Source organism: Camellia sinensis, chromosome 1 (assembly GCF_055761805.1).
Source record: "Camellia sinensis isolate YWXY chromosome 1, ASM5576180v1, whole genome shotgun sequence".
Classification (NCBI taxonomy): Eukaryota; Viridiplantae; Streptophyta; class Magnoliopsida; order Ericales; family Theaceae; genus Camellia; species Camellia sinensis.
The window spans coordinates 108,627,531-108,653,136 of record NC_138961.1 but is presented as its reverse complement, the minus strand read 5'-3'; the positions used below and the strand labels follow the sequence as shown (position 1 = coordinate 108,653,136).

Here is a 25,606-nt window from a genome sequence, read left to right as displayed (position 1 = left end):
TCATTTAAGGTTTTCGAAATCTCCTAAGTATTCAATTCTCATGTGCAAAAGGTTGAATTTGAATTCCGCTTGATTTTCTACCTATTTCTCTTTTTTTTTTCTCTTTCTTGTCTAGCTCCCAAGAAGATAGTTTTCTCTCTAACTTTCTCTGTGCTTCTCCATCCTTCTCTCTTTTGTTCTAGGAACTAATTAGCTTGGCCCCCTAGTTGTTTCATTTGTTCAAGTGGCGAAGTTAATATCAAACTAATCTTGCTTGGCCTCTAACAAAGAGAACTTACTGGGGCCCCCACAATATCCCTAAAGTGAGTTTTGTGGTTTGGATGGCGATTCTGGGCAGACTGAACACTGGGGACAGGTTGCACCTTTTTGGTGTGACACAATCTGCTGTATGTGTATTTTGTCAGTACCATAATGAAGACCATAACCACCTTTTCTTTGAGTGTCCATTCTCGGAACGGGTGTGGTCTTGTATTAAAGGTAAAATCAATGTTGATTGGCCATCCCTCCTTTGGGATGATTTGGTCCAGCTCATTGCTAAATCTGTGAAAGGGAATTCCTTAGGGACTATTATTACCAAGCTTGCATTTACTTGTACTGTGTACCAGTTATGGGTTGCTAGGAATAATAGATTGTTTAGTAAAGATATGGTCCCTGAAGAGGTTGTTATAAAGTGTATTGTGGATATGGTTAGATTCAGGGTAATGCATATTACCAATTTGAAGACTAACCACAATGACAGATGGTATCTTAGCTCATGGAAATTGCCTCATACTATGCTGAAGCTTGCTGCTGCTGATGTGAGGAATAAGAGTTCATAAAATGTGGGTTGAGTGAAGGTTAGAAACTACATTGTGGGGTTTCCTAATGTTTGTTATTCATATAGGTGCTTGGAGTCCTGGAAAGCCGATTGTTGAGTGTATGCCAATCAATCTGAGGGTTGAGTTTCGTGTGAGGAATAAGCACTCCATATCCCCCACATTTTTTTTTTGGGTGAATAAGAAATAATAAAAAACAGAAGATTTACAAAAATACAAGGGGCATACCCCAGGCCCTAAACAACAGAAGACAACACAAGCCACAAGCCACAGCCCACAAGCACCGAGGCCCAAAGAAACACTAACAAAAAACTAAATCAAACCTAAGAGCTACATCCGAAAATAGAGCCAAAAGAAAAAACGTTGCCAGGCAGATTTGTACAAAGGCCATGTCCTATGATGGATAGGGACTATCCCCCACATTACTAGCCACATTGAGAGGAACTAACAAGCTTTTATATATTCTCTGTATCTTTTCTTTCGCGGGTGTATGGAGCTTTTTTTTCCGAGTGGTGTGAGCATAGATACTTGTGGGTTGAGTGTAGTGAGCAATTATATGTGTGATGTTAAATGTTTCGTGTTTCTGAGTCTCGCAAAGTACTCTGTTGATGATTATTTAATTCTGTTTGGTCTTTGCTGGATTACAAGGTCTACTATAAATGCGTAGAATCTGTTTGGGATACATGGTTTAGCAGCAGTTCTTGGACGGTGCTGCATGGTTTGTTCTTCAGTTTAGGTTGACTCGAAGCTCGAAGCCGGATATGATTGTGTTGATGGCTGCTATATGCGCCTCGTGTGTGAAGATTGACTTTCCATTATGTTTGTTTTCTTTAGAGTGTGTTGGTATTTTTGCCTACCCGTGTGGGGATGTACACGGGTGTCCGTGATTTTCTGTTTCCAACCGACTTTTTGATACTTAGATATCGGGTGTGTTCATGTTCCTCATTACATTTTCATGCGGCACATGAACACACTTTGGTTACTTCCTATTATGTATGGTTTATTTAGTTTAGTTTTTGGCTTATTTTATTTATTTTGTCCAGATAGATATGGTTTGGTCGTCAGTCTTTCTGGGTAATTCTGGAATGGCTTAGTCTTTTTGTTTTTCCTTTGGTTCTTGTATAGTGCTTTGGTTAGGGCCTGGGGTATGCCCCTTGTCGTGGTGTAAGTTTTTTGTCTTTTATTTTATGACTTATCCACCCAAAAAAAAAAGAGAACTTACTGCGCAATTGTAGCTTAACAACATTAGTTTAACTTAAACACCTCATTTAAGGTTTTCGATATCTCCTAAGTGTTCAATTCTCAAGTCCAAAAGGTTGAATTTGAGTTCCGTTTGATTTTCTTCCAATTTCTCTTTCTTTTCTCTAACTTTCTTGTCTAGCTCTCAAGAAGATAGTTTCTCCCTGACTTTCTCTGTGCTTCTCCATCCTTCTCTCTTTCGTTCTAGGAACTAATTAGCTTGGGCCCCTAATTGTTTCATTAGCTTAAATGGCCAGGCTGAAATCAAACTAATCTTGCTTAGCCTCTAAGAAAACGAATTTACGGGGTAACTGTAGCTTAAAGATATTAGTTCAATTTAAACATCCCATCTGAGGTTTTCAAAATCACCCAAGTGTTCAATTCTCAAGTCCAAAAGGATCTATTTGAATTCCCTGTAATTTTCTTCGTATTTCTCTTTCATTTTCTCTAACTTTGTCTTCTAGCTCTCAAGAAGAAAGTTTCTCTCTAACTTTATCTGTGCTTCTCCATGCTTCTCCATTCTGTTCTAGTAACTAATTAGCTTGGGTACCGTAAATGTGTCATTCGCTTAACTGGCAATAGAATTTACTGAATATTTGTGGCTTAACGATATCAGTTTAACATAAGCACCACATTTATGGTTTCTTAAATCATTTAAGTGTTAAATTCTCAAGCCCAGAAGGATGAATTTGAATGAATTCCCTTTGACTTTCTTCCAATTCCTCTTTCTTTTCTCTTATACTTTCTCTTCTGGCTCTCAAAGCAGAAAGTTTCTATCTTTCTCTGTGCCTCTCCATCATTCTCTCTTTTCTTCCGGGAACAAATTAGCTTGCGCCCCTAATTGTTTCATTTGCTCGAGTGGCCAAGTTTAACTTAAACTAATCTTGCCTAGCCTCTCAGCAAGAGAATTTACTGAGTCATTGTCGCATAACGATCTTAGTTTAACATTAAACACCTCATTTAACTTTTACGATATCACTTAAGCGTTTAATTCTCAAGTCTAAAACGATGAATTTGAATTCCCTTTAATTTTCTTCCTATTTCTCTTTCTTTTCTTTTAACTTTCTCGTCTAGCTCTCAAGAAAATAGTTTTCTCTCCAACTTTCTCTGTGCTTCTCTGTAGATCTATCTTTTGTTCTAGGAAACTAATTCGCTTGGGGCCCTAACTGTTCCATTAGCTTAAGTGGCCAAGTTTAACTCCAACAAATCTTGCTTAGCATCTAAGAAAGAGGATTTTCTCAGTAATTGCCACTTAACGATATTAGTTAAACATAAGCACTGCATTTAAGGTTTCCCAAATTCCCCAACTGTTCAATTCTCAAGCCCAAAAGGACGAATGTGAATTCCCCATGATTTTTTTTCCCGTTTCTCTTTCTTTTCTCTAACTATCTCTTCTATCCCTCAAGAAAAAAGTTTCTCTCTAACTTTCTATGTGCTTCTCCGTCCTTCTCTCTTTTGTTCTAGGAACTAATTAGCTTGGGCCCCTAATTGTTCCATTAGTTTAAGTGGCCAAGTTTAACTCAAACTAATCTTGCGTAGCCTCTAAGAAAGAGAATTTACTGAGTAACTGTAGCTGAACAATATTAGTTTAACTTAAACACCTCATTTATGATTTTCGAAATCACCTAAGTGTTCAATTCTCAACTCCAAAAGGACGAATGTGAATTCCCTTTGATTTTCTCCCTACTTCTCGTTCTTTTCTCTAACTTTCTCTTCTTCTAGCTCTCAAGATAAAAGCCTCCCTCTAACTTTCTCTATGCTTCTCCATCCTTCTCTCTTTCGTTCAAGGAACTAATCAGCTTGGGACCCTAATTGTTCCATTAGCTTAAGTGGCCAAGTTTAAGTCAAACTAATCTTGCTTAGCCTCAAAGATAGAGAATTTATTGAGTAATTATCGATACTAGTTTGACTTAAGCACGTCATTTAAGCTTTTCCAAATCACCTAAGTGTTCAATTCTCAAATCCAAAAGGATGAATTTGAATTCCCATTGATTTTCTTCCTCTTTCTGTTTCTTTTCTTTAACTGTCTCTTCTAGCTCTCAAGAAAAAGGTTTCTCTCTAACTTCTTGGCGCTTCTCCATCCTTCTCTCTTTTTTATTCGAGAAACTAATTAGCCTCGGCCCCCTAATTGTTTCATTTGTTCAAGTGACGAAGTTTAAATCAAACTAATCTTGCTTAGCCTCTAACAAAGAGAATTTACTGAGTGATTGTAACTTAATTTATTCACCCAAATATTGTAACTTAACAACCATTAGTTTAACTTGAACACCTCATTTAAGGTTTTCGAAATCTCCTAAGTGTTCAATTCTCATGTGCAAAAGGTTGAATTTGAATTCCGCTTGATTTTCTACCTATTTCTCTTTTTTTTCTCTAACTTTCTTGTCTAGCTCTCAAGAAGATAGTTTCTCGCTAACTTTCTCTGTGCTTCTCCATCCTTCTCTCTTTTGTTCTAGGAACTAATTAGCTTGGCCCCCTAGTTGTTTCATTTGTTCAAGTGGCAAAGTTAATATCAAACTAATCTTGCTTAGCCTCTAACAAAGAGAACTTACTGGGGCCCCCACAATATCCCTAAAGTGAGTTTTGTGGTTTGGATGGCAATTCTGGGCAGACTCAACACTGGGGACAGGTTGCACCTTTTTGGTGTGACACAATCTGCTGTATGTGTATTTTGTCAGTACCATAATGAAGACCACAACCACCTTTTCTTTGAGTGTCCATTCTCGGAACGGGTGTGGTCTTGTATTAAAGGTAAAATCAATGTTGATTGGCCATCCCTCCTTTGGGATGATTTGGTCCAGCTCATTGCTAAATCTGTGAAAGGGAATTCCTTAGGGACTATTATTACCAAGCTTGCATTTACTTGTACTGTGTACCAGTTATGGGTTGCTAGGTAGAGTGTTTAGTAAAGATATGGTCCCTGAAGAGGTTGTTATAAAGTGTATTGTGGATATGGTTAGATTCAGGGTAATGCATATTACCAATTTGAAGACTAACCACAATGACAGATGGTATCTTAGCTCATGGAAATTACCTCATACTATGCTGAAGCTTGCTGTTGCTGATGTGAGAAATAAGAGTTCATAAAATGTGGGTTGAGTGAAGGTTAGAAACTACATTGTGGGGTTTCCTAATGTTTGTTATTCATATAGGTGCTTGGAGTCCTGGAAAGCCAATTGTTGAGTGTATGCCAATCAATCTGAGGGTTGAGTTTCGTGTGAGGAATAAACACTCCATATCCCTAGCCACATTGAGAGGAACTAACAAGCTTTTATATATTCTCTGTATCTTTTCTTTCGCGAGTGTATGGAGCTTTGTTTTTCCGAGTGATGTGAGCATAGATACTTGTGGGTTGAGTGTAGTGAGCAATTATATGTGTGATGTTAAATGTTTCATGTTTCTGAGTCTCGCAAAGTACTCTGTTGATGATTATTTAATTCTGTTTGGTCTTTGCTGGATTACAAGGTCTACTATAAATGCGTAGAATCTGTTTGGGTTACATGGTTTAGCAGCAGTTCTTGGACGGTGCTGCATGGTTTGTTCTTCAGTTTAGGTTGACTCGAAGCTCGAAGCCGGATATGATTGTGTTGATGGCTGCTATATGCGCCTCGTGTGTGAAGATTGACTTTCCATTATGTTTGTTTTCTTTAGAGTGTGTTGGTATTTTTGCCTACTCGTGTGGGGCGTACACGGGTGTCCGTGATTTCCTATTTCCAACCGACTTTTTGCTACTTAGATATCGGGTGTGTTCATGTTCCTCATTACATTTTCATGCGGCACATGAACACACTTTGGTTATTTCCTATTATGTATGGTTTATTTAGCTTAGTTTTTGGCTTATTTTATTTATTTTGTCCAGATAGATATGGTTTGGTCGTCAGTCTTTCTGGGTAATTCTGGAATGGCTTAGTCTTTTTGTTTTTCCTTTGGTTCTTGTATAGTGCTTTGGTTAGGGCCTGGGGTATGCCCCTTGTCGTGGTGTAAGTTTTTTGTCTTTTATTTTATGACTTATCCACCCAAAAAAAAAAGAGAACTTACTGAGCAATTGTAGCTTAACAACATTAGTTTAACTTAAACACCTCATTTAAGGTTTTCGATATCTCCTAAGTGTTCAATTCTCAAGTCCAAAAGGTTGAATTTGAGTTCCGTTTGATTTTCTTCCAATTTCTCTTTCTTTTCTCTAACTTTCTTGTCTAGCTCTCAAGAAGATAGTTTCTCCCTGACTTTCTCTGTGCTTCTCCATCCTTCTCTCTTTCGTTCTAGGAACTAATTAGCTTGGGCCCCTAATTGTTTCATTAGCTTAAATGGCCAGGCTGAAATCAAACTAATCTTGCTTAGCCTCTAAGAAAACGAATTTACGGGGTAACTGTAGCTTAAAGATATTAGTTCAATTTAAACATCCCATCTGAGGTTTTCAAAATCACCCAAGTGTTCAATTCTCAAGTCCAAAAGGATCTATTTGAATTCCCTGTAATTTTCTTCGTATTTCTCTTTCATTTTCTCTAACTTTGTCTTCTAGCTCTCAAGAAGAAAGTTTCTCTCTAACTTTATCTGTGCTTCTCCATGCTTCTCCATTCTGTTCTAGTAACTAATTAGCTTGGGTACCGTAAATGTGTCATTCGCTTAACTGGCAATAGAATTTACTGAATATTTGTGGCTTAACGATATCAGTTTAACATAAGCACCACATTTATGGTTTCTTAAATCATTTAAGTGTTAAATTCTCAAGCCCAGAAGGATGAATTTGAATGAATTCCCTTTGACTTTCTTCCAATTCCTCTTTCTTTTCTCTTATACTTTCTCTTCTGGCTCTCAAAGTAGAAAGTTTCTATCTTTCTCTGTGCCTCTCCATCATTCTCTCTTTTGTTCCGGGAACAAATTAGCTTGCGCCCCTAATTGTTTCATTTGCTCGAGTGGCCAAGTTTAACTTAAACTAATCTTGCCTAGCCTCTCAGCAAGAGAATTTACTGAGTCATTGTCGCATAACGATCTTAGTTTAACATTAAACACCTCATTTAACTTTTACGAAATCACTTAAGCGTTTAATTCTCAAGTCTAAAACGATGAATTTGAATTCCCTTTAATTTTCTTCCTATTTCTCTTTCTTTTCTTTTAACTTTCTCGTCTAGCTCTCAAGAAGATAGTTTTCTCTCCAACTTTCCCTGTGCTTCTCCGTAGATCTATCTTTTGTTCTAGGAAACTAATTCGCTTGGGGCCCTAACTGTTCCATTAGCTTAAGTGGCCAAGTTTAACTCCAACAAATCTTGCTTAGCATCTAAGAAAGAGGATTTTCTCAGTAATTGCCACTTAACGATATTAGTTAAACATAAGCACTGCATTTAAGGTTTCCCAAATTCCCCAACTGTTCAATTCTCAAGCCCAAAAGGACGAATGCGAATTCCCCATGATTTTTTTTCCCGTTTCTCTTTCTTTTCTCTAACTATCTCTTCTATCTCTCAAGAAAAAAGTTTCTCTCTAACTTTCTCTGTGCTTCTCCGTCCTTCTCTCTTTTGTTCTAGGAACTAATTAGCTTGGGCCCCTAATTGTTCCATTAGTTTAAGTGGCCAAGTTTAACTCAAACTAATCTTGCGTAGCCTCTGAGAAAGAGAATTTACTGAGTAACTGTAGCTGAACGATATTAGTTTAACTTAAACACCTCATTTATGATTTTCGAAATCACCTAAGTGTTCAATTCTCAACTCCAAAAGGACGAATGTGAATTCCCTTTGATTTTCTCCCTACTTCTCGTTCTTTTCTCTAACTTTCTCTTCTTCTAGCTCTCAAGATAAAAGCCTCCCTCTAACTTTCTCTATGCTTCTCCATCCTTCTCTCTTTCGTTCAAGGAACTAATCAGCTTGGGACCCTAATTGTTCCATTAGCTTAAGTGGCCAAGTTTAAGTCAAACTAATCTTGCTTAGCCTCAAAGATAGAGAATTTACTGAGTAATTATCGATACTATTAGTTTGAGTTAAATGTGTAGGTGTGATCACTTGAAGATGAATACTATTTGTGGGTCGAGTGTGGTGAGACATATAGTCACTAGTTCCTCGAAATCTGTGGGTTGAGTGAATTTAGAATCTATATGTTTTACAAGCTAACCACTATATATATTGTATCTTTATTGCAGATTAAGGAAGCTTTATCCGAGTGTGGTGAGATTCAATACTGTGGGTCGAGTGAAGTGAGATCAAAATTGAGAGAATCTACTTCTGACTTGGTTACTTAATTCTCATGGTTTCTATCTTCTGTTACTCATTGGCAGGTCATTCTATTATGTTTAACCTGCACACGCAAATTGCAGTGGAAAATCTCGGGGCCTGTTATCTAAAGCTGTCGTGGGAACCTCCAAATCTATGGGTCGTTCTACCTTGGTTAACTCGAATACTCAATCTGTGCAATTTCGGGATTTGTCATTTAAAGCTGCAGTGGAAACTCTCGGGATTAGCCATCTAAAAGTTGTCGTGTGAACTCCAAATCAATGGGTATGGCTGCTATATGCGCCTTCCAAAATTGCTGAATGTTCAGAAGCTGTCTTTAATTTACTGTTTGTAGCTATTTAAATCATACTCAGTTTGGCCGACTCTAGTGGGATGTACTAGAGAATATAGTTGGGTTTACCATAGTTTTAGATGTTGGGTACATACAGTAGATAACTTCTCTGCACATCCTAGGCCTTTGGCTGATACCCTTTCGGTCTGTTCTGCGGATTTGCTGTCTTTGTTGACTGTTTTGAATTTTGGCAGCCTTTTTTTGTTGATGTATGGCTGTTCCAGTTTGTTTTGTCCTTTAGCTCCTTCGCTTGTATTCGTCTTCTATTTCTCTTCGAGATAGGTTTTGAACATTGTGTGTATGGTTCCTTTTGTCTTGTTCTTCGTGGTTTTTGCCTCTTTGTATAGCTCTGTAGGTCCTGGGGCATGCCCCTTGTATCTTTGTATATTTTGCTGTTTTATTTATGTCTTATTCACCCAAAAAAAAATTATCGATACTAGTTTGACTTAAGCACGTCATTTAAGCTTTTCCAAATCACCTAAGTGTTCAATTCTCAAATCCAAAAGGATGAATTTGAATTCCCATTGATTTTCTTCCTCTTTCTGTTTCTTTTCTTTAACTGTCTCTTCTAGCTCTCAAGAAAAAGGTTTCTCTCTAACTTCTTGGCGCTTCTCCATCCTTCTCTCTTTTTTATTCGAGAAACTAATTAGCCTCGGCCCCCTAATTGTTTCATTTGTTCAAGTGACGAAGTTTAAATCAAACTAATCTTGCTTAGCCTCTAACAAAGAGAATTTACTGAGTGATTGTAACTTAATTTATTCACCCAAATATTGTAACTTAACAACCATTAGTTTAACTTGAACACCTCATTTAAGGTTTTCGAAATCTCCTAAGTGTTCAATTCTCATGTGCAAAACCCCGAGGTTAGTTTAACTTGAACACCTCATGTTGGTACTTTTGCTACTTAGATATCGGGGGCCGAGGCTAATTAGTTTCTCGAACAAAAAAGAGAGAAGGATGGAGAAGCGCCGAGAAGTTAGAGAGAAACCTTTTTCTTGAGAGCTAGAAGAGACAGTTAAAGAAAAGAAACAGAAAGAGGAAGAAAATTAATTGGAATTCAAATTCATCCTTTTGGATTTGAGAATTGAACACTTAGGTGACTTGGAAAAGCTTAAATGATGTGCTTAAGTCAAACTAGCATCGATAATTACTCAGTAAATTCTCTGTCTTTGAGGCTAAGCAAGATTAGTTTGACTTAAACTTGGCCACTTAAGCTAATGGAACAATTAGGGTCCCAAGCTGATTAGTTCCTTGAACGAAAGAGAGCAGGACGGAGAAGCACAGAGAAAGTTAGAGGGAGACTTTTATCTTGAGAGCTAGAAGAAGAGAAAGTTAGAGAAAAGAAAGAGAAGTAGGAAGAAAATCAAAGGGAATTCACATTCATCCTTTTGGAGTTGAGAATTGAACACTTAGGTGATTACGAAAATCATAAATGAGGTGTTTAAGTTAAACGAATATCGTTCAGCTACAGTTACTCAGTAAATTCTCTTTCTCAGAGGCTAAGCAAGATTAGTTTGAGTTAAACTTGGCCACTTAAACTAATGGAACAATTAGGGGCCCAAGCTAGTTAGTTCCTAGAACAAAAGAGAGAAGGACGGAGAAGCACAGAGAAAGTTAGAGAGAAACTTTTTTCTTGAGAGATAGAAGAGATAGTAAGAGAAAAGAAAGAGAAACGGGAAAAAAAGTCATAGGGAATTCACATTCGTCCTTTTGGGCATGAGAATTGAACAGTTGGGGAATTTGGGAAACCTTAAATGCAGTGCTTATGTTTAACTAATATCATTAAGTGGCAATTACTCAGTAAATCCTCTTTCTTAGAAGCTAAGCAAGATTTGTTGGAGTTAAACTTGGCCACTTAAGCTAATGGAACAGTTAGGGTCCCAAGCGAATTAGTTTCCTAGAACAAAAGATAGAAGGGTGGAGAAGCGCAGAGAAAGTTGGAGAGAAAACTATCTTCTTGAGAGCTATACGAGAAAGTTAAAAGAAAAGAAAGAGAAATAGGAAGAAAATTAAAGGGAATTCAAATTCATCGTTTTAGACTTGAGAATTAAACGCTTAAGTGATTTCGAAAAACTTAAATGAGGTGTTTAATGTTAAACTAAGATCGTTATGTGACAATGACTCAGTAAATTCTCTTGCTGAGAGGCTAAGCAAGATTTGTTTAAGTCAAACTTGGCCACTCGAGCAAATGATATTAGGAGCGCAAGCTAATTTGTTCCCGGAACAAAAGAGAGAATGATGGAGAGGCACAGAGAAAGATAGAAACTTTCTGCTTTGAGAGCTAGAGGAGAAAGTATAAGAGAAAAGAAAGAGGAATTGGAAGAAAGTCAAAGGGAATTCATTCAAATTCATCCTTCTGGGCTTGAGAATTTAACACTTAAATGATTTAAGAAACCATAAATGTGGTGTTTATGTTAAACTGATATCGTAAAGCTACAAATATTCAGTAAATTCTATTGCTCAGTGGCTATGCAAGATTAGGTTGAGTTAAACTTAGCCACTTAAGCGAATGAAACATTTACGGGACCCAAGCTATTTAGTTACTAGAACAGAATGGAGAAGCATGGAGAAGCACAGATAAAGTTAGAGAGAAACTTTCTTCTTGAGAGCTAGAAGACAAAGTTAGAGAAAATGAAAGAGAAATACGAAGAAAATTACAGGGAATTCAAATTGATCCTTTTGGACTTGAGAATTGAACACTTGGGTGATTTTGAAAACCTCAAATGGGATGTTTAAATTGAACTAATATCTTTAAGCTACAGTTACCCCGTAAATTCGTTTTCCTAGAGGCTATGGAAGATTAGTTTGATTTCAGCCTGGCCACTTAAGCTAATGAAACAATTAGGGGCCCAAGCTAATTAGTTCCTAGAACGAAAGAGAGAAGGATGGAGAAGCACAGAGAAAGTCAGGGAGAAACTATCTTCTTGAGAGCTAGACAAGAAAGTTAGAGAAAAGAAAAAGAAATTGGAAGAAAATCAAACGGAACACAAATTCAACCTTTTGGACTTGAGAATTGAACACTTAGGAGATATCGAAAACCTTAAATGAGGTGTTTAAGTTAAACTAATGTTGTTAAGTTACAATTACTCAGTAAGTTCTCTTTTTTTTTTTTTGGTGGATAAGTCATAAAATAAAAGACAAAAAACTTACACCACGACAAGGGGCATACCCCAGGCCCTAACCAAAGCACTATACAAGAACCAAAGGAAAAACAAAAAGACTAAGCCATTCCAGAATTACCCAGAAAGACTGACGACCAAACCATATCTATCTGGACAAAATAAATAAAATAAGCCAAAAACTAAACTAAATAAACCATACATAATAGGAAGTAACCAAAGTGTGTTCATGTGCCGCATGAAAATGTAATGAGGAACATGAACACACCCGATATCTAAGTAGCAAAAAGTCGGATGGAAACAGAAAATCACGGACACCCGTGTACATCCCACACGGGTAGGCAAAAATACCAACACACTCTAAAGAAAACAAACATAATGGAAAGTCAATCTTCACACACGAGGCGCATATAGCAGCCATCAACACAATCATATCCAGCTTCGAGCTTCGAGTTAACCCGAACTAAAGAACAAACCATGCAGCACCGTCCAAGAACTGCTGCTAAACCATGTAACCCAAACAGATTCTACACATTATAGTAGACCTTGTAATCCATTATTCACCCAAAAAAAAGACCTTGTAATCCAGCAAAGACCAAACAGAATTAAATAATCATCAACAGAGTACTTTGCGAGACTCAGAAACATGAAACATTCAAACATCACACATATAATTGCTCACTACACTCAACCCACAAGTATCTATGCTCACATCACTCGGAAAAACAAAGCTCCGTACACCCGCAAAAGAAAAGGTACAGAGAATATATAAAGCTTGTTAGTTCCTCTCAATGTGGCTAGTAATGTGGGGGATATGGAGTGTTTATTCCTCACATGAAACTCGACCCTCAGATTGATTGGCATACACTCAACAATCGACTTTCCTGGACTCCAAGCACCTATATGAATAGCAAACATTAGGAAACCCCACAATGTAGTTTCTAACCTTCACTCAACCCACATTTTATGAACTCTTATTCCTTACATCAGCAGTAGCAAGCTTCAGCATAGTATGAGGCAATTTCCATGAGCTAAGATACCATCTTTCATTATGGTTAGTCTTCAAATTGGTAATATGCATTACCCTGAATCTAACCATATCCACAATACACTTTATAACAACCTCTTCAGGGACCATATCTTTACTAAACACTCTATTATTCCTAGCAACCCATAACTGGTACACAGTACAAGTAAATGCAAGCTTGGTAATAATAGTCCCTAACTTCAGAGAAGGTAGGTGGAGAGGTCGTCCCTTCGACTCCGATAGGTCAGATCTCTAACCCTAGGTGGTCCGAAAGTGTTGACAACGAAGACTACAGATTCCAAAATCTTCCAGATTGCCTTGATGTTACAAGAATCAGAGGAGAAGGGAGGAGTCGACCAGTTCTCGATGTCATACATGTGGGTAATAATCCTGAAATTCCTAATGTGAATGTTCCTAAATGGTCGAGGAAGGGGCGGAGGAAGTTACCGTGGGGCAAGAGGGGGTTGAGGGGGTAATGGAGGTAGGAGATCCTCGGATGATGCGGGGCCTAATCAGCCTCAGCAGAGGTCATGGGCCAACGTGGCTTCTACATCAACTCGATCCAACATCAAACTAAGGTATATCCCCCTACTCAAATTGATGATGTTGTTGTGGTTAATATGCCTTGGAGATCCGACCCTTTGGAGAAATGGGACTCATGTTTGGTAGGCTATTTCATAGATAAGGGTGTTGGCTATAATTACCTTCGTAATAGTGCCTTTAGGTTGTGGAAAAACAAAGGCCTCAAGGAAGTATTAACCAACGGGGATGGCTTTATGTTCTTTATTTTTGATTCCCCAGAATGCTGCAGGGAGGTGCTTGAAGAGGGGCCGTGGTATATTGGTGGTTATTTACTCATCTTAAAACAATGGAAAAGGATGATGAAGCTAGCAAAGCATGGGTTAGAGAGAGAAGCTCTGACATCTCTCTAGAAAACCTTTCGTTTTCTAGGGTTTCAATCCCTCATTGAATTCTCGATGTCCGATCTTAACTCCATCATCAATCCAACATTTAATGAGCCTGCAGTGAGGAGTCCGGTTAGGGCTCGAAGTGTTGAAACCAGAAATATCCCAAATACCCAAATCATGAAAGATCTGAGCGACACAGCCAGAAACAACCAAACCACGAACCCTAACTTTCAAGCCGATCCTTCTCAAACTATGGATCTTCAAATGATTGCCGATCGCCTTCAAAGGCTGAAGAACCCTGAACCGAGTGAGTCGGAGCCCAAATCACCAGCTGTATCTAACCCAAGCCCTAGATGGGCTATAGAGATGGAAAAGGAAGATGAAACTTTTAGGAACATTCCTGATAGCTTGGAGATCGCGAGATCTAGGGTCGATGGTAGGAAAGCTCAGACCCTCCAACCAGATCCATCGTTCAACCTAGAAGGTCCTAATGAACCAAAAACCCTAGATGAGGGTGATCACTACGATCCTAAGAGTAGAGGTGGGGGCACAAGCTACAGAGGAGGCCGGGGCGGAAGAGGCCAAGGAGGAGGCAGAGGGCAAGGGATGGATTCTGGAACATCGAAATCATGGGCTGAAGTAGCTGCAAATCCGGATCGTTCATGTCTTCCGCTGAGGTATATCCCTCCTTCAGTTAATAATGATTTTATCAGTGTAGATCTCCCCCCTAGACCACATCCGTTGGAAAAATGGGACTCTTGCTTAGTAGGGTATTTTATCGACAAGGGGGTTGCTTTCAATTATATGAGGAATACAGCTTTTAGTCTGTGGAAGAACAAAGGCCTTAAGGAGGTTTTGGCGAATGGAGAGGGTTTCATTTTCTTCATATTTGAAAGCCCCAACTGTTGCAGTGAGGTCCTTGAGGGGGGACCGTGGTATATAGGAGGATTCCACCTTATTCTCAAAAAATGGACTAGGATGATGAGACTGACAAAGGATAAAATACAGAAAGTCCCTGTGTGGGTCAAATTCTTCAATATTCCGTTGGAATACTGGGATAGAGATGGGCTGAGTAGAATAACTAGTGCAGTTGGAACCCCTTTCTTCACTGATCATCTTACAGTGAAAGGAACTAGAGTAGCCTTTGCCCGTATCTGTGTGGAAGTGGATGCAAGTGCCAAACAACCTCCATCATTTCCAGTTAAATGTGGAGAAGAGCAAGTGATAATTCAGGTGGAGTATCAGGGTCTCCCTACAAAATGTGAACACTGTTTGGTTTTTGGGCATGACACTAATAAGTGTGTTACGACCCAAGTGGCTAAACTAGTGAACCTCCAGAAAGAAACAGAGAACAACCCAGATCCAGGGTGGAGCACTGTTCTGGCCAAGGGTAAAAGGAAAGTGGGTAATCAAGATCCAATTGAGGAAGATATGGAAGGCAAGTTGGCTAGTAGTTCTGAAGAAGAGGCAGCAAATCCTTCTCAGAATATCTGTCAAGATCTGTCTGAAAATAATTCACCCACTGATATGGTTATTGTTACAAGCTCGGAGAAGCAGGCTACAACCCTTGATAAAAACACCACTACACCTGCAAATGCTACAAACACTGAGGATGGACTAGCAAAGATCAAACAGCACCTGCTGGATATTACCAAGCTAGCCCTCCCAGGGGAAACGAAACTTCTGGAGAAAGTGGAGAATCTGAAAACTGATGTGAATAGTCCACGAGCCACTCCTGATGCATATCTTGCAAGTTCTACCACCAGCAAATCTTCTGGCAAGGGAAAAAGCCAGAAGAAGAAAAAAAGGTAACCTCTGTTATCCTGGGTTGAGAGTTACTATTTTTTGTTATCCATGTCTTTTAAAATAGCTTATTCACCCAAAAAAAAAAATAGCTTCTTGGAATATTAGAGGGTTCAATGACTCCTCTAGGCATAAAGAAATGAGAAACTTTTTGATTAAAGAAGAAATTAAGGTCATGGGTATTTTGGAGACCAAAATAAAAGCTATAAATGAAAACAATGTTTTCTCATCTTGCATGAGCAACTGGTCTTTTTTGACTAACTCTCAACCTAATAAACCTGGTAGAATTTGTGTGCTTTGGGACCCAACTTTTTGTGATGTCACTTTGGTTAACTTGTCTGACCAGCATATGCTCTGTGAAATAAATGACCTATCTCAAGCCAAGATTTTCAAAACCTGTTTTGTCTATGCCGAGAATTGTAGTATTTTGCGGAAAAAATTTCTTGACCAAATGCTCAGTCTTTCCAACCTTTATTCTGATGCCCCCCTAACCTTTCTTGGGGATTTCAATGCCATCAGATACAGTTATGAAAAGTTTGGGGGATCTCTCCTGTGGAACAGTAAGAAAGGGGTTTTTAATTCTTACATTCTCAATGCTGAGCTTGTTGACCTTTCATATGGTGGTTGTCAATTTACTTGGGCGAATAAGAGGACTAGGGGGGATTACATTGCCACTAAGATTGATAGAGTTTTGGTCAATGAGTCTTGGATTGACCAATTCCCTGTCTCTAATGCTATGTTTCTCCCTTCTAGTATCTCCGATCACTCGCCAGTTGTTGTCAGTGTCTCTGGTAAGGCCCAATCCTTCAAAAAACCCTTTAAATACTTTGATTTCTGGGCTGAGCATAAGGATTTTCTTCCCAAAGTGGCTCAGGACTGGAATCAGTATATTAGAGGCGTCCCTATGTTTAGAATCTGTCAGAAACTCCGTAGCCTTAAACCTATCCTAAAATCCTTAAATAAGAAAGAGTTTAGTGACATTTCAACTCGAGTTTTGGCCTCTAAAGCTGAGCTTGATTCCATCCAATGGAAACTTGACAAAGATCCTTGCAATAGCTCTTTTCAGCTCCTTGAGAGGAATTTGTTTAAAAAATATGTGGATCTTAGTGCTGTTGAGGAGAAATTGGCTCATCAAAAATCTAGAGTCCAATGGCTTGGTTTGGGTGATAAGAATAGCAGGTTCTTCTTTAGGTCTGTGAAGAGTAACATCAATAGAGGGAAAATTCTCAATGTTGAGATGGAGGATGGGAGGGTTTCAACTAATTCTGAGGAAACCCAAGGGGCTTTTATTGATTAATTTTCTAAACTTTTTGGCACTCCTTCACAGAACAATCATAGAGGCACTACGAGAGTTCATGATCTGATTAAAGCTAGGGTCACTCACGACCAAGCTATTAAGATGGCCAGTCCTGTTTCTGACAAGGAAATCAAGGATGTTTTTTGGTCCCTGAAAACCAATAAGGCCCCTGGCCCTGATGGTTATTCAGCTGGTTTCTTTAAAAGCACTTGGAGTATTGTTGGTAAAGACATAACCCAGGCCATAAGAGCCTTCTTTGAATCTGGGAAACTTCTGTCTGAAATCAACAACACTACAATTGTGCTCATTCCGAAAGTTCCTAATCCGGTAAAAGTTGGTGACTATAGGCCAATCTCCTGCTGTAATACAATTTACAAATGTATTGCTAAAATAATAGCCAACAGAATTAAAGGGGTTCTTCCTAACCTCATTGATCCTGTTCAATCTGCCTTCGTGCAAGGTAGGAGAATCTCGGATAATATTTTCTTATCTCAGGAAATCACGAGAGGCTATCATAGGAACTCCCCTGTTCCTAAATGTACCATGAAAGTTGATATAATGAAAGCCTATGACACTGTCAAATGGGAGTTTATCATTGACATTCTTACTGCTATGGGCTTTCCTCAAACTATGATCACCTGGATCAAAGCTTGCATAACTAGTCCATCCTTTTCCATATGTATTAATGGTAGCCTTCATGGCTATTTCAAAGGGGCTAGAGGCCTAAGGCAAGGAGATCCTCTGTCTCCTTATCTGTTCGTCTTAGCTATGGAGATTTTGGCTAGAATTATGGAGGAAAAGTCTAAGAATCCTCTATTCAAATTTCATTGGAGATGTGAGAAAACCAAAATTGTTAACCTTTGCTTTGCTGATGACCTTATGATTTTTAGTAAGGGTGATACTAACACTGTTCGTTTGATTATGGAAGGATTGAATGAGTTTAGTGCTCTTTCTGGCCTCACCCCGAATCCTAGCAAGAGTAATATCTATTTCTCTGGCTGCTCTGAGGAGTTAAGGGCCAGTATCCTTCATATTGCTACTTTCTCTGAGGGTATGCTCCCCGTCAAATACCTTGGAGTGCCTCTCATTACCACTAAGTTGAAAGCCACTGACTGTAAATTTCTGGTTGAGAGGATCACTAAGAGGATTAGTAGCTGGACCAATAAACTTTTATCTTATGCGGGTAGGGCCCAGCTCATCCAAACCATCTTATTCTCTATGCAAGTTTATTGGTCATCTCTATTCATCTTACCTAAGAAAGTTATTAAGGAGATTGAGAGCCTCCTTAGAGCTTTCCTATGGTCTGGTACTGATCTTAGAAAGCATAGTGCGAAGATTGCTTGGGATAAAGTCTGTGTCCCTAAGAAAGAGGGTGGCCTGGGGTTCAAATCTATGGAGGTTTGGAACAAGGCTGCCATTGCTAAACATGTATGGTTTTTGTTCTCTGGAGAGGAAAAGTCTATGTGGTGCCAGTGGGTCAAAATCTATCTCATAAAGGGTAAATGCTTCTGGAAAATTAAAACTCCTAATGACCCTTCTTGGGTTTGGAGGAAAATCCTTTCTCTCAGGCCAGCAATTCACCCTCTTATTAAACATAGGATTGGTGATGGCCAGAACACCTTCTTGTGGTATGACAATTGGCACCACCTTGGCCCTATCTGGGAAAGATATGGTGACAGAATCATGTATGACTCTGGCTTAAATGGGGAGTCCAAAGTCAGTAAAATTATTGTTGGGAACTCTTGGCATTGGCCTTTTCCCAACTCCTGGGATCTCAGGGAATTAACTTCCCAAATCCCCAACAATTGCCTTCCTAACCCCTTGGAGAGGGATACTACTATCTGGTCACTCAACCCTGATGGTGCCTTCACAATTAAGTCTGCTTGGGATCTGTGGAGATACAAGCAAGATTCGGTGCCTTGGTATAACCTTGTTTGGGGCCATGCTACTATCCCCAAAGTTAGCTTCATTGTTTGGCTGGCTATCTATGGCAGGCTGAATACTAGTGATAGACTCCAATTATTTGGAATCCCTTCTAGTCCTACATGCCCATTTTGTCTTGATTTAACTGAAAGCCATCCACACCTCTTCTTCGAGTGTAGTTTCACATCCAGAATTTGGCATGTCATGCAAGGTAAGTGTAATGTGCAATGGCAGCAGGTCTCTTGGCCTGAGACTGTTATTATTGTCGACAGAGAGAGCAAAGGTAAGTCCATGAAATCCATCATCACTAGACTTTCTTTTCTCACAACTGTATATCATATTTGGCTTGAAAGAAACAATAGAGTTTTTAACAAAGAATATAAACCTGTAGAGGTTATCATCAAATCTATTGTACTTATGGTAAGAAATAGAATGTTATCTGTTAGCAACATTCCTACTGCAACAGGTGATGATTGGTTCCTTGATCAATGGAACCTCCCTAGATCCATTCTGAAGCCCCATCTTTACAATGGTGGGAGGACCACGGAGTGATGTGAGTGCAGTATATTGTGGGTTGAGTGGATGTGAGTCTAACATGGAGTGTTTATCTAACTAGCTGTTAAATGTGTAGGTGTGATCACTTGAAGATGAATACTATTTGTGGGTCGAGTGTGGTGAGACATATAGTCACTAGTTCCTCGAAATCTGTGGGTTGAGTGAATTTAGAATCTATATGTTTTACAAGCTAACCACTATATATATTGTATCTTTATTGCAGATTAAGGAAGCTTTATCTGAGTGTGGTGAGATTCAATACTGTGGGTCGAGTGAAGTGAGATCAAAATTGAGAGAATCTACATCTGTCTTGGTTACTTAATTCTCATGGTTTCTATCTTCTGTTACTCATTGGCAGGTCATTCTATTATGTTTAACCTGCACACGCAAATTGCAGTGGAAAATCTCGGGGCCTGTTATCTAAAGCTGTCGTGGGAACCTCCAAATCTATGGGTCGTTCTACCTTGGTTAACTCGAATACTCAATCTGTGCAATTTCGGGATTTGTCATTTAAAGCTGCAGTGGAAACTCTCGGGATTAGTCATCTAAAAGCTGTCGTGTGAAACTCCAAATCAATGGGTATGGCTGCTATATGCGCCTTCCAAAATTGCTGAATGTTCAGAAGCTGTCTTTAATTTACTGTTTGTAGCTATTTAAATCATACTCAGTTTGGCCTACTCTAGTGGGATGTACTAGAGAATATAGTTGGGTTTACCATAGTTTTAGATGTTGGGTACATACAGCAGATAACTTCTCTGCACATCCTAGGCCTTTGGCTGATACCCTTTCGGTCTGTTCTGCGGATTTGCTGTCTTTGTTGACTGTTTTGAATTTTGGCAGCCTTTTTTTGTTGATGTATGGCTGTTCCAGTTTGTTTTGTCCTTTAGCTCCTTCGCTTGTATTCGTCTTCTATTTCTCTTCGAGATAGGTTTTGAACATTGTGTGTATGGTTCCTTTTGTCTTGTTCTTCGTGGTTTTTGCCTCTTTGTATAGCTCTGTAGGTCCTGGGGCATGCCCCTTGTATCTTTGTATATTTTGCTGTTTTATTTATGTCTTATTCACCCAAAAAAAAGATGATGAAGCTAGCCAAGGAAAAATCTACCAAGATTCCGGTTTGGGTTAAGTTTTTCAACATTCCATTGGAGTATTGGGATCCAGATGGGCTTAGTAGAATTGCTAGTGCTATTGGTAGTCCTCTTTGCATGGATCAACTCACAGCTAGAGGCTACCTCCAAACTACCTACCTATTTTCAGATTCGCTGTAATGAGGAAGCAGTTCTGATCCGTGTTGAATACTAAGGCTTGCCTTCCATCTGCCAACACTGCCAAATTTTTGGAACGAAACTCAGAAGTGTGTATCTAAACAGGTGGCTCACCTAATTGCTCTCCAAAAGAACTCTGAGGAAGCAGTTGAGGTGCCAGAAGAGGAATGGACTACTGTCCAAGCCAAAGGGAAGAGGAAAGTGGGGGATCCGGATGAAAATGTGGATGTCCCTCCTCTGGTGCCTGTTGCTCCTACAACAACCATTCCCGTAGTGGAAAGGCCTATCCCAGCTGTGGCAGTGAGCTCATCAAAGGAGGAGTTAGAGACACCAGGGAAAGAAGTTACTATGTTCCATGACAGTGTTATGGAACTGACTAAAGTGGTGCTCCCGCAGGCTGCAAAACTTTTGGAGGCAGTGATTGCTGATACCATGCCGGCTACGGTGAGTTCATCAGGGGCTACTCAAGCCCTTAAGGCTAAGCATGCTCAAGGTAGCAAATCCTCTAGCAAAGGTAATAGCAGTCAGAGGAAGAAGAAGAAGTAACTGCTGTTTCAGTTGGTTGTGGGATGTTCTTTTTGTTTTTGTTTCCAATGACTTTTAAAATTGCTTCTTGGAATGTTAGAGGGTTGAATGACCCCTCTAAACATAAAGAACTTAAAAAATTTGTGCTTAATGAAGATATCCATGTCATTGGTGTTTTGGAGACCAAAATCAGCCAAAGTAATGAAAAAAAAAATTTAATAATTGTTTTGGTAATTGGTCTTTTTTGTCTAACTCCCAACCAACTGAAACTGGTAGGGTGTGGGTGTGTTGGAACAGTGAGATTTGTGATGTCAAACTGTGTTGGATGTCTAACCAACACATTTTTTGTGAAATCTTGGTTCTTGCAACTAAAGCCAGTTTTTTTTGCAACATTTGTCTATGCTGATAATAAACATACTGTGAGGAAAACCTTTTTTGAAAAAATGGTTCGCATCTCCCATGTTTTTTGGGTGAATAAGACATAAATTAAAGACAAAGGATATACAAGATTACAAGGGGAATACCCCAGGCCCTACAACAACTATACAGGAAGATCAGTAACCCAGAAAACCAAAAAGCTAACGCAAAGAGAAACCAAAATCCAAAAAAAAAAAATACACACTGTTCAACAGCCATATCAAGAGAGATAGGGATAATGAACACTGCGAAGGACAGCTAAAAACCGAGACCAAAACAAACCCATAGCATCACTAAACATCGGCACCAAAACCGAGAAGCAGGTTTGGTGAACAAAACAAAACCTGCGAAAGAATAGCCCAAAGACGAGGGACGAACAGCCCCATAATAGCAAAACGAAATATAACCTGTGGACTACCTAATCCAGAACCAACAGTAAAGCAATAAAAACAAAATAGGTCAAAGATGGACCACTTAATTCCTAGCACACCCCGCTAGGATAGGTAAAATAGCTAAAGTTGTTAAAACAGAAATGAAAACAGCTTATATCCCTGATGAAACAACCAGCGGCGCATTCAGCAGCCAGCTTTGAGCCGAATATCCCAAGAATCAAAACCAAGATGTAGGCCTCCACTAGACAATATAGAACTTCCTTCCAGAATTGAGTAAACAAATCCATTAGTGATCCTGAAGGATTCCAGTAAAAACAGATAACCACAATATATGTCTCACATCACTAAACCCACAATAATCTCGCATCACTCAGTAGAATTTGGGATTTAGCACACAGTATATAAACTCTCATCACTCAACCCACACAGCAAAGCATTACTCCATAGCCTGCACATAAAGCTTACAATATATATAAACATTAGATAAAAACATTTGTGAGAAGCTATTTCACTCAACCCACAATTCTGTCTGTTGTAAATTATTGGACTCACAACACTCAACCCTCACTGATCCAAGCACTTCTCATTACTACACATGAAGAAAACAGTTAGGAAAGAACACTCTGTTTGCTTACAATCCCTCACACAAAACTCAACCCTCAGATTAATTGGCATACACTCGACTATCGGCTTTCCAGGACACCAAGCACCTATATGAATAACAAACATTAGGAAACCCCACAATGTAGTTCTAACCTTCACTTAACCCACATTTTATGAACTCTTGTTCCTCACATCAGCAGCAGCAAGCTTCAGCATAGTATGAGGCAATTTCCATGAGCTAAGATACCATTAGCCATTATGGTTAGTCTTCAAATTGGTAATATGCATTATCCTGAATCTAACCATATCCACAATACGCTTTATAACAACCTCTTCAGGGACCATATCTTTACTAAACACTCTATTATTCCTAGCAACCCATAACTGGTACACAATACAAGTAAATGCAAGCTTGGTAATAATAGTCCCTAAGGAATTCCCTTTCACAGATTTAGCAATGAGCTGGACCAAATCATCCTAAAGGAGGGATGGCCAATCAACATTGATTTTACCTTTAATACAAGACCACACCCGTTCCGAGAATGGACACTCAAAGAAAAGGTGGTTATGGTCTTCATTATGGTACTGACAAAATACACATACAACAGATTGTGTCACACCAAAAAGGTGCAACCTGTCCCCAGTGTTCAGTCTGCCCAGAATCGCCATCCAAACCACAAAACTCACTTTAGGGATATTGTGGAGGACCCAGTAAGTTCTCTTTGTTAAAGGCTAAGCAAGATTAGTTTGATATTAACTTCGCCACTTGAACAAATGAAACAATTAGGGGGCCCAAGCTAATTAGTTCCTAGAACGAAAGAGAGAATGATGGAGAAACACAGAGAAAGTTAGAGAGAAACTATCTTCTTGAGAGCTAGACAAGAAAGTTAGAGAAAGAAATGAGAAATAGGAAGAAAATGAAGCGGAATTCAAATTCAACCTTTTGCACATGAGAATTGAACACTTAGGAGATTTCGAAAACCTTAAATGAGGTGTTCAAGTTAAACTAATGGTTGTTAAGTTACAATATTTAGGTGAATAAATTAAGTTACAATCACTCAGTAAATTCTCTTTGTTAGAGGCTAAGCAAGATTAGTTTGATTTAAACTTCGCCACTTGAACAAATGAAAGAATTAGGGGGCCGAGGCTAATTAGTTTCTCGAACAAAAAAGAGAGAAGGATGGAGAAGCGCCGAGATGTTAGAGAGAAAGCTTTTTCTTGAGAGCTAGAAGAGACAGCTAAAGAAAAGAAACAGAAAGAGGAAGAAAATCAATGGGAATTCAAATTCATCCTTTTGGATTTGAGAATTGAACACTTAGGTGATTTGGAAAAGCTTAAATGACGTGCTTAAGTCAAACTAGTATCGATAATTACTCAGTAAATTCTCTCTATTTGAGGCTAAGCAAGATTAGTTTGACTTAAACTTGGCCACTTAAGCTAATGGAACAATTAGGGTCCCAAGCTGATTAGTTCCTTGAACAAAAGAGAGAAGGATGGAGAAGCACAGAGAAAGTTAGAGGGAGACTTTTATGTTGAGAGCTAGAAGAAGAGAAAGTTAGAGAAAAGAAAGAGAAGTAGGAAGAAAATCAAATGGAATTCACATTCATCCTTTTGGCGTTGAGAATTGAACACTTAGGTGATTTTGAAAATCATAAATGAGGTGTTTAAGTTAAACTAATATCGTTCAGCTACAGGTGCTCAGTAAATTCTCTTTGTCAGAGGCTAAGCAAGATTAGTTTGAGTTAAACTTTGCCACTTAAACTAATGGAACAATTAGGGGCCCAAGCTAATTAGTTCCAAGAACAAAAGAGAGAAGGACGGAGAAGCACAGAGAAAGTTAGAGAGAAACTTTTTTCTTGAGAGATAGAAGAGATAGTTAGAGAAAAGAAAGAGAAACGGGAAAAAAAATCATCGGGAATTCACATTCGTCCTTTTGGGCTTGAGAATTGAACAGTTGGGGAATTTGGGAAACCTTAAATGCGGTGCTTATGTTTAACTAATATCGTTAAGTGGCAATTACTCAGTAAATCCTCTTTCTTAGATGCTAAGCAAGATTTGTTGGAATTAAACCTGGCCACTTAAGCTAATGGAACGGTTAGGGTCCCAAGCGAATTAGTTTCCTAAAACAAAAGATAGAAGGATGGAGAAGCACAGAGAAAGTTGGAGAGAAAACTATCTTCTTGAGAGGTAGACGAGAAAGTTAAAAGAAAAGAAAGAGAAATAAGAAGAAAATTAAAGGGAATTCAAATTCATCGTTTTAGATTTGAGAATTAAATGCTTAAGTGATTTCGGAAAACTTAAATGAGGTGTTTAATGTTAAACTAAGATCATTATGTGACAATGACTCAGTAAATTCTCTTGCTGAGAGGCTAAGCAAGATTAGTTTAAGTTTTTTTTGGGTGGATAAGATTAGTTTTAGTTAAACTTGGCCACTCGAGCAAATGAAACAATTAGGGGCGCAAACTAATTTGTTCCCGGAACAAAAGAGAGAATGACGGAGAGGCACAGAGAAAGATAGAAACTTTCTGCTTTGAGAGCCAGAAGAGAAAGTATAAGATAAAAGAAAGAGGAATTGGAAGAAAGTCAAAGGGAATTCATTCAAATTCATCCTTCTGGGCTTGAGAATTTAACACTTAAATGATTTAAGAAACCATAAATGTGGTGCTTATGTTAAACTGATATCGTTAAGCTACAAATATTCAGTAAAGTCTATTGCTCAGTGGCTATACAAGATTAGGTTGAGTTAAACTTGGCCAGTTAAGCGAATGACACATTTATGAGACCCAAGCTAATTAGTTTTTTTTGGGTGAATAAGACATAGATAAAAGAAAAACAGAGAATACACAGCTACAAGGGGCACCTAACAGAAACTATAAAAGAACAAAAACAGGAGCCCAACACCTACCTAACGAAACTCAAATAAAAGGCTGAAAATGAGAAAGAAAATTACAGCAAAGCATATAAATGTAATACCCCAAAAAATATGTTCATGACCCGCATACCATCGAATGAGGACCATGAACACATCCAGAAACAGCCCAAATTTGTGGTACGGCAGAACCACAAAGCCAACATAAACTAATAGCACACATATCCAAAAGCCAAAAACGAACAAAAGCCATGCACAACCCGCACGGATAGGCCAAAAGGAAAATAGACACAGCAAACAACTAAG

At 38.8% G+C, this 25,606-nt stretch overlaps 2 protein-coding genes across 2 annotated transcripts; both read left to right on the top strand.

Moving 5' to 3' along the window:
- The first annotated feature begins 320 nt into the window (after positions 1 to 320).
- LOC145814651 (uncharacterized) lies at positions 321 to 818 on the top strand. The gene has a single exon (XM_082911643.1). It carries the CDS (start codon positions 321 to 323, stop codon positions 816 to 818), a length of 498 nt encoding a protein of 165 aa, XP_082767769.1.
- Positions 819 to 15,596: 14,778 nt separating this feature from the next.
- LOC145814623 (uncharacterized) lies at positions 15,597 to 16,754 on the top strand. The gene has a single exon (XM_082911554.1). The coding sequence runs from the start codon at positions 15,597 to 15,599 to the stop codon at positions 16,752 to 16,754; it is 1,158 nt and encodes a 385-aa protein (XP_082767680.1).
- The last annotated feature ends 8,852 nt before the right edge of the window (positions 16,755 to 25,606 follow it).